The sequence below is a fragment of the Dinoponera quadriceps genome, unplaced genomic scaffold, assembly GCF_001313825.1.
Source record: "Dinoponera quadriceps isolate SergipeBrazil2010 unplaced genomic scaffold, ASM131382v1 scaffold1782, whole genome shotgun sequence".
Classification (NCBI taxonomy): Eukaryota; Metazoa; Arthropoda; class Insecta; order Hymenoptera; family Formicidae; genus Dinoponera; species Dinoponera quadriceps.
In genome coordinates, this window is record NW_014555947.1 from 1,759,317 (window position 1) to 1,773,804 (window position 14,488).

Sequence of the window (14,488 nt, forward strand, 5' to 3'; positions counted from 1 at the left end):
GTGTGAAGTTAATGTTTTTCAAATGTTTACTTTTGTAGTTTTATGCAAACGTATAATTATAGATTTGAAAAGTAATACACTTGTAACCTCGCTATTGTTAAAAAGAATTACGGTAACGATAATTTTTTAAGTTACATTTATGAATGGACAACAACTAACAATAACAAGATACTTTTAAAATATAACATACATTTTTTCCAAAATTGTCTAGTTTATAGTTATAAATAAATAAAGTCAATAGATAGCACATATAGTGTCAATCAATACAAGCAAGGCTGTTGTAACATTTCTTATACTTAGCGTCTCATTTTTTTATGTGCATGACTACTATGACGCTTGACTTATTTGACTTTTTCCAGTTGCATTTTATTATATCTGCAAATTCATATTCTACTGTTCCAATTCCAATGTCCTAATTCCATGCATTTGATGCTTCTATAATAGAGTAGCATAATTAAATATATGCGATTTGCCTCTATAAATACAGACAGATCTCCATTCAACAGTAACACTGTGTTTAGAATCCTGACTGTCGACATCGGGATAATTAAATAAGGAATATTGTGATATTAAATTTATTTTTGGCACGATGAATGTGGAACAGTTATTGTTCAATTATGTTCTAAAAGAGCCGCGTGAGTACGATAAAATTTTATATCCAATTTTTTCCCTGAATTTTTTCAGACTACTTTCGTTTTTATTTTCACTATTTTGTCAATTTCATATAATAAGGATGCTTAATATTCGTATGTTTCTCTTTTCTCTATTTTTGCACATGACAATGCACAGTTTTATTAGTACAATGAAAATACATTATTATAACGGTAGTTCAGCACTATCGTAAAATCGTTAAATATAACAATAAAATTCGCGGGATTTAATAACTATGAATGCTATATTAACATTTGCTATATCATTTGATATATCAACATTTTGTAATACTCAGACATGATACGAAGTGTTCTATAATGCAACTGGATTTTAAAGCAAAATTGAAATATCGAGTATATTTGCCGAAAGTTTCGCGCATTAGCTCGAATTGTTCTTTCAACTCTTTATCCGGGATATAACTGAGGCAATATTTATTGAAAATATAGATACTTATATGAGATCCATTCGTTAGCTTTATCGATAATTTCTCGTTCGCTGATCTTTAAGCAAGTTAAACACTGCTAAAACAAAGCAGTACAGCATACTTTAATGAAAGTTTCCCGATTACGCAAAAAATTCACTAAGAAGATTTTTTTTTGCAAAGATTGCTTATTTTACATCTCAAACGTTGTGCTGTACTATTATAGATCCAGTAATTAGAGAATGGCCGATGATGTCCTCGTGGTATCCAATAATACTCATTACCCTTGGATATTTGTATTTTATTCATGTCGCTGGCCCTTATTACATGAAAAATAGAGCGCCATATAAATTAAAAACCTTCATATTGGTATACAATATAATTCAGATTGCAACCAACGCCTGGATAGTAAAGGAGCATATACGTTTCGGTTGGTTAACGAAATATGGCTTTAAAATGGTTTGGAAACCCCTCGATAGTTTGAATACGCTGCCAGTGTGTTTTCGTATTGTATAACATTAACTATTGATTTTCGATCAATTGTATTGTCTGCGAGAAAATATAATAGCGAATATATTAATTATGAAGTAATATATGTATACTTTTTAGCTGGTGAGCGTTTTTTGGTGGTTGGTACTATTGAAAATTTTTGATTACGTCGAAACCTGTATATTCATATTGAGGAAGAAACAAAAGCAAGTTTCCATTTTACATGTGTACCATCATATATCAATGGTAATATTTACCTGGATAGGTTTAAGATATTATCCGGATGTGAGAGCAACATTTTTGACACTAATAAATTGTTCCGTGCATGTAATAATGTACACGTACTATTTATGTGCTGCATGCGGTCCAAAGATTCAACAAATGGTCGCTCCTATCAAACCTTACTTAACTATAATACAGATGGCAAGTTATATTATTACATTTTTTATGTTTTAATTTCATTACATTAGTTAATTGTTTTATCTGAAACATGTTGCAGTTTTAGTCTAATTGATAAACGTATTATGTATTTTATTTACATTTTATCTTTTCTTCTCCGATTCAGATACAATTTATTGTGTTATTGGCATATATGGCGCAACTTCTACATCCTTCTTGCGAACTAATACATGGGGCCGGATTCTATTGTTTCCTGTTCTTTGTCAATCTGTTAATATATATATTGTTATTTTATAATTTCTATAAGAAAACTTACGTCAAGAAACGGACATCTAAACCAAAAAATTAATTGAAAGGCAATTTTATTTGTAAATCTCAGTGATTATGCAAGTTATATATAGGGTGAGAGAACTTCATGAGGACATAGAACGGATTGAGGCGAACAAAAAGTCCTTCACGAAATAGGTTTAAGGTTCAAAGTTCAATAAACTGATGTGTCATTAGATAAAATAAGTATCATAGTATACTTGTAGAATAGGTCGAGTATTAATCTCTCTCTTCCTTTTATTCATCTCTTATCAATCTCCGTGGGATTCCTGCTTCAATAGCAGCGGGGAATGTTCCCCGTCGGGAAAAGGTTATCGGCGGTAAATAGGTTTCTTTATCGCAAGACCAAGTTCGCGGATTATTGGTCGAATTATTCGATAGATTGGTACATGCCGATCGAGTTCGCTCGCGTTCGCCCGTACGCGCGCGGAAGAAGGGCTCTCGTACATTTCTGTCAAAACCAACGATTCGTTTCGGCAAGTCCACGGTCGGGGAAAAAGCCTTTCAAACGATAGGTCCTTTGACGGCACCGCCGAGCAGACAGAAAAAAAAGAAGAATCTTCTGACATTTTCCCCGGGATCAATAACACACCGTAGAAATTAAACCGGCGGACCATCGGGCTCGGGGCTTATCGACTCTCGACTCGCAATAGAAATCGCGAGCCGTGCGCGGCATTCCAATGTAGGAAATTGCAAAACAACATACACGGTGACTCGCAGAGTCGGGTATGAACGGTCGAGCTCTCCGATACGTGATATCGTGTTTCGAACCGAAATCTCACTTCTATGTCAACCCAGCGAATTTCATTGAACTCGAAGAGTGGAGAATTTTCAGATGTAACATTGCGCAGATTATTATCGTACCTAAAGATGTCATGATCATAGGCCAAAATAATAAAAAAAATTATGAAAAAATTACAAATTGATCTACATTGTTATTATTTAAAAGTGACGCTAAAAGCTTGTCAATAATTCAGAATCTGGATCAAAAGTTATTCCACTTTAAAGGAGGTTGTAAGATGAAATAAGTTTGATAAGAATTCGATAAAATTTGCGCTGTGTATATATTAATAAATGATCTAACTCACTGCTCGTGCGATTAAAAAAAGATTGGCCATCTGAGATGTTTGTAATTATAGTTGATCCTTTTTGTACGTGTTTCTTGAGAGATTAGAGTACTGTTTTAATTATTTAGGTAGTGAAATAAATGTATAGAAACTTATATATAATGTTATAGAACTGTAATTTTGTTTGATAAATATTAAATATAATTGCTCTCACTATATCCTGTTATTTCACCTACACGAAATTCACCGAGTTAATGTAAAATTAAACGTTCATTATTACGATATTACCGTCGATGCGCGATTACATCCTCGCGCGATTAACAGGCCGTTTTAATCAATTGCGTGTAACTCCTAACCGAGGCATTGTTTGTATCGTGATGCGACGTATGGTTCACCGCGCAAATTAACATTTCGGTCATTGTGGCCGCGCGCGTTTCAAATGACAGGAAGGGTCGAACGTTGACTCTCTTCAAATCCCGTGTATCGACCTGTGTATCGAGAGTAAAACCGAATTATTGCAAAACTAAAACAAGAGGAAAAACGAAAACCAACAGAACCTATCTCGGAAATAATTACGCGAATGCCGAACTTGTATAAAATCGAATTATTGTAAAAATAGAAAAAAAAAAGAAACGAGAAAAACAATCGATAGAATCTATCTGGAAGAATAATTGCGTAAACGTCGGACTCTCTGTCGCGCTGCACAAAATAGGGAAAATACATACTGCATTCAAGTAAATATTACTTGAAATATATTTTAAGACTGTTGTCAAAAAAATATTCTCAATTGAAGATAACTATTACTTAAAAGAAGGTATGTAAACTGAGCGATCGTTTTTCTCAGCAGTAGAATGAAATTTCGTTTTCTCTGTGTGCGCTCGGTTTTCGCGACCTTTCCGCGGCCGTGTGCATTCTCCGATGCAATTTCGGGATGCCTCTCAAGAGACGAGCCACGAATCGGGAGTAATTTCGCGCTGCTGAAACGTGGGATTTCGCGTGCGGGGGATGATGAACGCGCGGCGGGTCGCGAGGAATTTCGTAGATGCTCGCGCGATTTTCACTCGGCTGCACGCGTTTCCAGAAGGCCAGAACAAAAATGACGTCGTAACACGCACGAGCTACGCGTGTACGGCAAATTGATATCCCTGTTTTACAACGTGCAGCGTGGCATGATGCATTACAACCAGCCGGATACCGGCCGACGTGACAGTTCTCCGTCGTGAATGAGTAATCACGTCGCGACGCCCTTTTACGCGCCTCGCCCTTTCTTTTCCTCCGTGTCCCTCGCGCCCCTCACATCCGGTCGCGATTTAATCCCGGCAAACCCCTGAAAAAAAATCATAACGTCGTCATCCGAATTTCAGCCTCCGCGCGGCGCGAGTCGTCCGGAATGGAAGATTCTACTTGAGGCGGGCGCGTGACGACTGTCGAAAAATCGCTCGACTAGTTGCGATTGAATTTCTCTCTTTGGCATTTTATTTGGTTTCATTATTATTTTCTCGGATAATTTTATCAATTGGTCCCTGGATTTTATTCTCCGCAGGGAGAAAAATAATTCCCTGGCACAGCAAAATCTGTCGGTTACTACGTGAACTACTACGTGAACAGCAAGACGATTCGTTGAGAACATAATTCACGGTGAAAGCGCAATTTCAAAGGGCCGCGCTGCGGCTAGACGATACTTAAAATTCCAGGCTTCGAGATCTCGAAGAGGCGGCGCGCACCGCTCGACCGCTCAATTAAACGTGATCTTTTGTTCCCACGGCTTTGGCGGGCCATGGAATCTAGACGCGATCGCGGGGAATTAAAAATGCGAACCTCGTACAGCTACCGGTGGCGGCTTTTTACGAGTGGCCCGAGAGAGAGAGAGGAACGGCTGCGTTATTTTTACGCGACCAGACACGAAATTGAATTTTCCGACCCCTTTCGCCGACGCGCCGTCGCTGCAGAGGGTCCTATTAACCACACGTAGGAACAATGCAACCTAAATAGCTGTACGAGCATGCGAAAGACCGGGACGAGGGAGGCGAGCGGACGACGCGAGAGAATATTGCACCTACCTTGGCCCCGCTTGCTCTTCGGATTTCCCACCGAAGAGGTGGGGTAATTAGAGAATACATACGTGTTTGATCGACATTTCTTGCCCGGCGAATCGTCGGTGCGGATATGAAATGTACCGTGCGGTAAACGTGCGTGGAATAATAAATAAGCGAATAAATGGAATAAATAATGAACTACGCGGAGAAAGCAATTCGATATCAAAAGCACCGACAACGAAATATCTGCCTCGATTAGAGAAGGTGAACAGTCTGTTAAAGAGATTAACGATTGTGAGACGGTGATTCTTGAAAGTGCTTTCGTTTGAAAAACCCACGAAGGACTGAATAGACCTGTCTCACATTGATTGATTCTTCGATAATGATACGGGGCAAGAATTTATGACGATATTAACACGCTATCTGCTAACGCCTTCGTTTCCTCAAATGATTGACGATTTAATTACCGAAAATGAATAAATGTAATTCAAGACGCGCGTATTTTTTTTCTGTTCCTGTTCGTTTTCCTACTCGAGTCGAAATTTTGATGATACTTTGACACTCTCAAGGATAGTTTGCGCCTATTTACACTGAGAAACCCATTTAGCTGACACGAGTAAAATTCTTGTTTGGATATGAGCAAACAAATATTTTGACCGTGAGAACCAAAACATGAACATATGAACATGCTCTGAGCTAAACTTTGGTTTTCACAATCAAAACATTTGTTTGCCTATATCCAAATAAGAAATTTGTTTGAGTAAATTATAAATAAATTATCTCATTAGAACCTATTTTCCTATTTTATCTCCTACTATTGTAACGTTGTTATATCGTAGAATTCAAGATACAAAAGGTAAAAAAATTTTAATACAGAGCTAAAATTTCAACTTGGGCATAAAAGCGATTTTTTAAATGCAAGTGATTGTACTTTACACGTGACTCAACGAGACACGATAGTATCATGATGCCAGTCATCACGATGATGTCGTGAATTTAACGTATTAACGATAATACAGATAATACACATACATATATAATATAATTCGACAAATACAAAACACAAAATAGGTGACTATTTACGCGACTCAGACGCGTTGTCACCTCTCGTTGAAGAAGTCGCCTGGGTCTGAAGACGCCAACGTACGTCTGTGTGTGTGCAAAGATCAATGGCAGCGCTATTGTGCCTTGAGTGCGCGTTATTTCACGGATATGAGAGTGGCGTTTTCGATGTGCTCGCCGGAAATTAATCTTCGTCGCACAATCGCGTCGCCGAGCTCGGGCGCCGCAGCGATTCACATTACACGGTGTGATTTCGAACCACCGCACATCCTCCACCGCATCCTTCATCAACAGCACCCTGTGCGAGAAATAGACAAAGAAGGCGCATTCGTTCAAAGCCGATGAAGTTTCGACGCGACGGCCTGAGAGTAACCCACAATTTTTACCGCTGACGTAACGTCACAGGTATCTCAGGTTCATATCATTAAAAAAAAATGGTAAAAATCGTGACCTTCTGCATTTTTTATCTTTTATGTATTATTGTATTTGCCAAGTCTATTATTTATTATATTTATAGATTGCTTGCCGTAAAAAGAAACATTATACATTTTATAGTATATATAATTTTATAGTATATATGAAACATCATAACTATTTCATAACTAACAGCACTGATATTGTGAAAATCTTCAAGATTTTAAATTTTAATGTAAAATTCTTAAATTTACTCTCAGAAATGTTATTACTTTTCCAACAGTGTACGGGAACTGATATACGTTCTTCTCTCATAAGGATGGAGGTTAACAGAGTAATAGAGAAATAGGAGTGCGGTGTTTTATGCAAAATATAGGAGAGGGTTAAGCGAAAGAAAACGCGTGTAGGCCTCGTAGCACTACCATGTTACTGTCAGGGTTAAGCGGACGACAACACGGGTGTCGTCGCGAACACGACGAGCGTCGACGGGTTTGCGGGAGCAGAACGCGGTCCTCTCTCGGGTCACGATTGCCAGTCCCGGCAGGACGTGCGCGAAAGTGACGGGCGTCAACAATTTCCATATGATAATGACGGTATCCCGGCGCACAAAGGACGCGCCATGCGATTCAACGGCGTATTCCGCGGGTACCTGTTTATTTTGGCGTCTGGCTCGTGAAGCTCACGCAACACGCCTATGTATCGTACATATGCATGCGTGAGTGCGTACGTCGAAACGTGCGCGCCGCTGTCACTCACGCGACACGCGACACGTGTAAACAGTAATTATAATAGCGCGACCCGGCGACGAGACCCGCGCGTCGTCGAGGTCGGAGATTTGCTCTCGGAAATGCGGGGCATAAATTTTGCACGGAGCTCGTTGCTCTGAGGACGAGAAGGGCAAACGTCATCTAAATGTATTCTTTTGTGTCCATGATGTACCGTACGAGGAGAAACATTTCTATTGAAACAATTATAATAATAATGTACTATTGAAATAATAACGGATAATAATTAGTACATACCCAACGAGTCGAAATATATATACATATGCGTATATTTGAACACTATAAACACTTATATACGCTTTTCTATTATTTGTACACCTCTTTTAGATTATCTGATGCATAAATATAACATCTTAAATTAACATTTATTATTTAGGTAGCGAAATGAATGTATAAGAACGTAGTTCTATTTGATAATTTTAAATTGATGAATAACTTCTTAATGTACCACTAAAAATACGACACTAATAAGCAGTACATCCTTAATCTTCAAAGTGACAGAAAAATTAAATGTGCGATATAAAAATAACAGAAAGAATTGAATTGATAAATTGAATGAAAGTTTTCTCCGAATCGGTCTGCTTCAATATTATTGAGTATTATTGAGTATTACTGAGTATTATCGAGACTGGCAGGCGACTGTTATTCCCGTCTGCAATTCGACGCCGCGTGCACCCCCGAATCATCGTAATCGAATTTGCCGAGCAACAGTTGTAAATCATGAGGACCGGCTTGCCCGTGCCATGTGTTTCGAGCGAAAACAGAGAGAGAGAGAGAGAGAGAGAGAGAGGTGGGGGAGAGGGAGAGAAATGGAAAGGTGAAGAATAGGGAGACAAAGAGGAAAAACGAGGGTGCTGCTTGGGGGAGTTATATTCCGGTTTAAGGGTGCTGCAATTGCGGGTGTTACTTCGACGATCGATCGTGCACGCGCGCTCTCGCGTAGTTCCTCATCTAACCAAAATTTAACTAAAAACATGCGACGACGAAGAGCCGTGATGCTTTGAGCAATTTTTATATCTTTGACGATTGAAAACGTTATAGAAAATTGTGGGGGTCGTGAAACGAGTGGAGGTGGATAATGTAAATAAATATTTTCCTGTCACATATATACATACACACACATACATCAATCTTCCCGTCGAATCTCCCATCGTGTGCTCAGTTTCATCCAATTAGGGAGCCGATCGCGATCGATCGGAAATTCATCCTTATTAAACGTCTACGGAGCACAATCAAATTGAAACTCTCGTAACTGCCTCGAAAGTTACCTCGCCGAGGACATAAGCAAGGATATCTGTCCTGTGGGGGGGCGACAGGAAGACGTAGGGTGTTGCCAAGCACTGCGGCAACCTCTCGCTCGGCCTCCCCTGAAAAGCTTAAATCGGCTTCATATCTCAGCCGCACCCCTGCATCTCTAATCAGATCATTAACCCCGCGGAGCGTTCGCACGAAGGAAGTTCGTCAGACGAAAATCTCGATTTTCGACTTTCTCTTCGGCGAATGGACGCGGCAGAGAGAAAATAGGCCTTACGTTGAAAGCGCCTAAGAAAATGTCGCGTGAAGAATATTCGATGACTGAATACATAGTATAACAACCTTGGTAGAAATTTTAAATCCTACGTTAAATCCTACGTTAAATAGAGAAAATGGAAATGAATTCCAATTTGTGCACAATAAGTGCTCTTTTAGTGCTATGAGAGTTGAGTCCTCCAGAGTCTAAATTTTAGTTTTACGTTAAGTTTTCAAGTGAAGAAAACAGCAGTAAACTTTTCATTTGTAACATAAAAGGAGCAATAGAAGACTTTTGAAAACTTAAAGCATAAGCGTTTTAGCGAAATAATTTCTTCTTTCTCGATCGTGCCGAATTTTCGCTGTCTGCTCGATAATTTACAATATTTCATTGATCTAGTCTCAGTCACAAAAATTCAGTTACAATTAAAACAAAAGATCTTCATCAAGAGAACAATATAAGGGTAAACGAAGTCCGTGAATAAAAAAGAAAAACCCGAAGATATTGTGCGCGAGTTTATTTTACGAGAAGTGGGAATCCCTACCGTCGAAGAGTGAGACGGCTGTTGGAAGCCAAGACGAGGTCGGGACGAAGGAAAGAGAAGGAGCAAATAAATTTCTCGGTAGCACAATGGAGAGCCACCGAGGAGACGCGAGAGAACGGTGGCTCAATGGCTCATTCAATTAGGATCTTTTCAGCGAGGATTAAAACCCGGGAGCTCTTCCTCTTTCACAAGACTGGTCTGATTTGTTGCAGGATGGAGGAGTCGTCGCGGGGCCTACTGCAACAGAAGCACAGGGCCGAACAGCTGAAGCAAGAGAAAACGGCGCTGACACTTTCCTACGAGGTGAGTAAAACACCGATCGTGAGTCGCGTACGTGTCGGAGCGGGTTTCTCTTTCCTTCTACCGACGTGTTCGCGGAAATAACATTAGCTCCCGCGGTTAAAAACCAGCTCTCACAGTTCGAAATTAGCTGCCCATATAATACAGCTGAAATTTCGTTAATAATGTAGAACTAATTCCCGAGTGGATTTGATTCTACATTAAGTCTTCAAAAGTCTTCTATTATGTTCCTTCGATGCCACAAATGGGAGGTTATTTTCGTTTTCCCCACATTAAAGACTTAATGTAGGACTAGAATTTCGACTCTGGCTTTTTTTTTGTCCCTGTTCCTAGTTGTTAGCTTCCACGGCTAAAAATTAAGTTTGGTAACTAAACTTCAGTTGTATCATGCGGACAGCGAATTCCCTTTTTCCGTTGGCGTTTAATTCACGAAGTCCGGTAAAATGAACGAACGCGCTAAACCCGTCTCGGGTTATCGACCCTTCATCGCAGGAGGTGTCCCGAAACACCCCCGAGACGAACTTCGCCCCGTCTGCATCAATCACATGCGATATGATACGACACGACACGCCGAGTGCCGTTAGACGACGCATGAACGGGATAATCGACGCCGCAATCCGACGACAATCGAGTGTTTTGGGGATCGCGTGATCGCGCGACGACGATGTCGCGTCGTCGACTTCGAGTCGCGTGGAAGCCGGAGCGCGATGACAGCCCCGGTAAAAGGTTTCCCCTTATCCAATAATATCGCGCTCTCCTTCACGACGACGTGCTCTTCTCGTGTGTCACCGTGAACGGTGCTCCGGCCGCTCTCCGGCTGGATTCGGAGCCCCGTTATTGTCGCGAAAAGGCCGAACTTCGCTCCGTTTCCGTTGAATTATTGAACGTCAAGTGGCACACCTGCGATTCATTCTTGTTTATTTCTCATTGTTTTCTCGAGTATCGCGGCAGCAGCTTCTCGAGCTCTCTCAATTTCATGGAGTGGAATCTAATTCGAGATAAGTGGAAAGTCGCAGTATTTTCACTCGAAGGGTTAATGAGAACGCCGCCACTCAAAATTGCAAGAGTGCACTGGGAGAAATTATTTGTAGTTATTTTTTTCCGACCTCAAATATATACCTTTTTCTTATTTTAACCATAATTTTATTAAAAATAATAATAACAATATGCATGTAAAATTATCGCTAACATATAGTGACATTTACTAGAAAAATGGTCCTTTTGATCATGATTCTTTTACTGCGCGGATATTACATAATTACGTATAATAATGATTAATATTTTCTTATTTTTCCACTCTTCACTTCTCTCAAGTGAAAATATTCATTCGACGATTCACAGGAAAGAACTCACTCTATACTAATGAAAAATTACTCGAATCCGAGTGACTCGACTTTCCGAGTGAGACTTCACCCCGAGAAATTTCCAGAGAACGATATCGGATTTCTCTCTCGGATTTCATGCTCTTTATCACCCGTGCGATAACGTAACTTCGAGTTCCTCCCTTCGAGCCCCTGCCACCGGCAGTTCGCCGGAGTTTACGCGTGACACGATAACCGCCACGTTGCGTCTCGATTCGCGACGCGATCTCGGGATCGATGCTCGCCGTTCTACTCGGAAAGAATCGCCTATAAACGAGCGAGCGAGCGAACGAACGCGCCCGCTCCTCCTTCCCCGGCGTTTCCGCAATTCGCGAGTCTCGTAAAGCCGACGGCCGATGATTTTTGGCGTAAAACGCGTAGCCGCGCACGCAAGGTAATAAAGGGAGGGAACAGTAAACGCGGACGTTTACTGCCGATCCTTACGGCACGCGCGCTATCTCGTTCACGGTCGGTTTGCCCCTAAAAGAGTCGTACCGTGCCGCGTGTCCTCCCCTCTTCCTTGCCCTCCTTGCCTCTTTCCTCCCCTGCAACAACGGAATGAAAGGGGAGAAATAGAGAGAAAAAGAGAGAGAGAGAGAAACTGCATCGTCGCCCTACGAAATAACATTTAATATCGATCGTCACTCGATCCCTAGGTTCAATGTCGACCACCCGGCTGTCAATGACAAGCCGCGCAATCCCTAACGGGAAGCGGTGTATAACGTCACGTCTGAACGCACGAGTGTACTTTCATTGCGCCAGCGCGGATCGGTGACAATCTGCGAAAAAAAAAAAAACAGGGGGAAAACAGGAAAATAAAGGACAGGCGACTTGTCGGGTCGAGTGACAGCTTGGGGTCTGTATCGGACAGTATCGGGAGACGCCGGAGACCGCGGAGAGAGACAGCGGAATTGCGAGATTAATTTTTATTTACGGCCGCTGAAGTAGGGGAAACTCGATCGTTGCGAGAACGATGCTTTTCACCGCGAGTGACGCGAGTATCGCTCTGGTATTTACGGAATGAGAGCAATACGGAGAATTATTGCAACGTGTTGTAACGGCAGAAAGCTTCACGGTGTCCCACTTCGCTGTGCGTTTGGAAAACTAAAGAGGATTTTTTCATATAATTCTGAGTCGAAATTTTGATAAATTACAATAATATACAATAAATAACGCCTTGCTCGAGTCACGAATGACGCCTGTCTTTCTTTGCGAGAGTTAAATTTTCATTTTCGTTGTTTTTAGCATTAGCAATAGGTCGTTTCAAATTTGAGTCTAATATCACACTTTTAAAACGAAAAAACTTTTAAACATGTAACATGAAACATATATGTTTACAGATATATATAATAAAATAATCACGATTATATTCGCTTTTGAAAATGTGTATCCGTTTATTCGTTTATCCGTTTATACGAAGGAAAGGAAAATGTTAGTTTCGTCTTCATCCCTTATTTGATACGGAAATTCGAAGTTAATTCGAAGTCGAAATTAATTTAATAGTCGTGTGACGTCATACCCGTCGTAATCGTATAAACTGTTATTTGTCAAATATACGTATATATGTATCGCAAAATCCGTTTAAACGATTAAATGTTTATTTACATCGAAACAATTTGCATCAGACGTTTCTAAACAGATATATGCCAAACGTTTAAACGTATATTCGGAGAACGGATCAAAGCGGAAGTCCTGCTTTGAATGTTCATATAAATTTAATAATCGAAATATCCAGAGTACGCTTATAGCTTCAAGATAATATTAAAATTAAATATGTAGAATTAAAGCTTTAAGAGAGAAGTTAAGAAGTATAGTATCGTCAAAGTAGATTTTCATTCATCCATAAGTCATCTAAGTAGGTGTAAATAGTCCTTAAGAATATTAAAATAGCATCGGTCGGATTTGATCCGATTTACTTCAATGTTAAAGGTACACAAATATATGTTAAATTAACATATTCATCTTGTTAACATATTACTTCTTAACGTATTCACCTTGTTAAAGTAACGCAAAAATTTCAAGGAACCATTATTTACGCGAAACTTTTTATTGTGTACAGATATCAAATATTTTTCTTTCAACGTGAAAGAAAAATCGATCTCGGTTCGCTAAGTCGGGGCGGCGATTTTTCGGAACATCCTGTATCGAAGATACATAACGAAAGCGTGTGCGTCGGCGAGAATTCGCGAAGGCGGACGGTCTGCATTTTTACTCTCCCTCAAGCCGGGGAACGACAGAAAATCGTTGGTTCTTTCGACGCGATGCGGGGGTGCGCGGACGTTAGCAAGGGCCGACTGTTATAAATCAGACACACGCACCCTCTATTAGCACCCCTGTCCCCGACAGAGGTCTCCGCGGCTCTAATTCAACGTTAAACGCCTTTCTGCTAATAACGGCTGGTTATTACCGTTACCGGTACCGGTCGAGTCGCGGAAAGGCTCGTCGCTGTTAAACAATTCCTCGCTCTTTCGTTTCTCTCTCTCTCTCTCCCCCCCCCCCCCCCNTCTCCCTTTCTCGTTTCTCGTTTCGTTTGAAAGCCCGAGTCGCCCACGATTCGAGGCGAACGGTATAACAAGAGTGGCGAACGGTCACAAGCACCGCAACGTAATTACTTCCGTTTTGAAAACGTCGGGCAAGGAGACTCTCGGTGGCAGTGGCGGGTTTGGATAACTCAGGGGCCCCAGGTGTAAAACGAGCTTCCTTATATCCGATGATATTAAAAATTAAACATCGAGAGGGAGAGGGGAGGCGGGGATTGTTTTAGAAAGCGCCGCGCGAATAATAGCGCAATAGTCTGAGGAGAACTTGGGAAACTTATATATGAAAAAAAGAATTATTGCTCGTGAAATATTTATGGCGAATCCGTAAAAGGGTTTTCGAAGATTAAAACCCGCAAAATGGAAAAAATGTAAGATTGGAAATTAGAATCGTCCAATTAATGTGCACATCGGACGAGCCGCTCGGAAAAAATAATTATATATGAATTTTGTCTCTATATTTCATGTATAATCACATGTAATTTTATATGATTATATATGATTATATATAAACTTTTTCTCCCGGAGAGTGAAAATATTCACTCGATGAGATTCAGAGTGAAAAATTCACACTCCATATGAGTG

The 14,488-nt window shown here is 40.5% G+C and overlaps 1 protein-coding gene across 9 annotated transcripts in view; it reads left to right on the forward strand.

Moving 5' to 3' along the window:
- Positions 1 to 14,488, forward strand: part of LOC106746090 — a 259,684-nt gene that overhangs the window by 229,857 nt on the left and 15,339 nt on the right. For all 9 annotated transcript variants that reach the window (XM_014622292.1, XM_014622290.1, XM_014622293.1 and 6 more), the window contains one exon: positions 9,918 to 10,008. In XM_014622292.1, the coding sequence (XP_014477778.1) occupies positions 9,918 to 10,008 (91 nt within the window). The remainder of the gene's footprint in view (positions 1 to 9,917; positions 10,009 to 14,488) is intronic.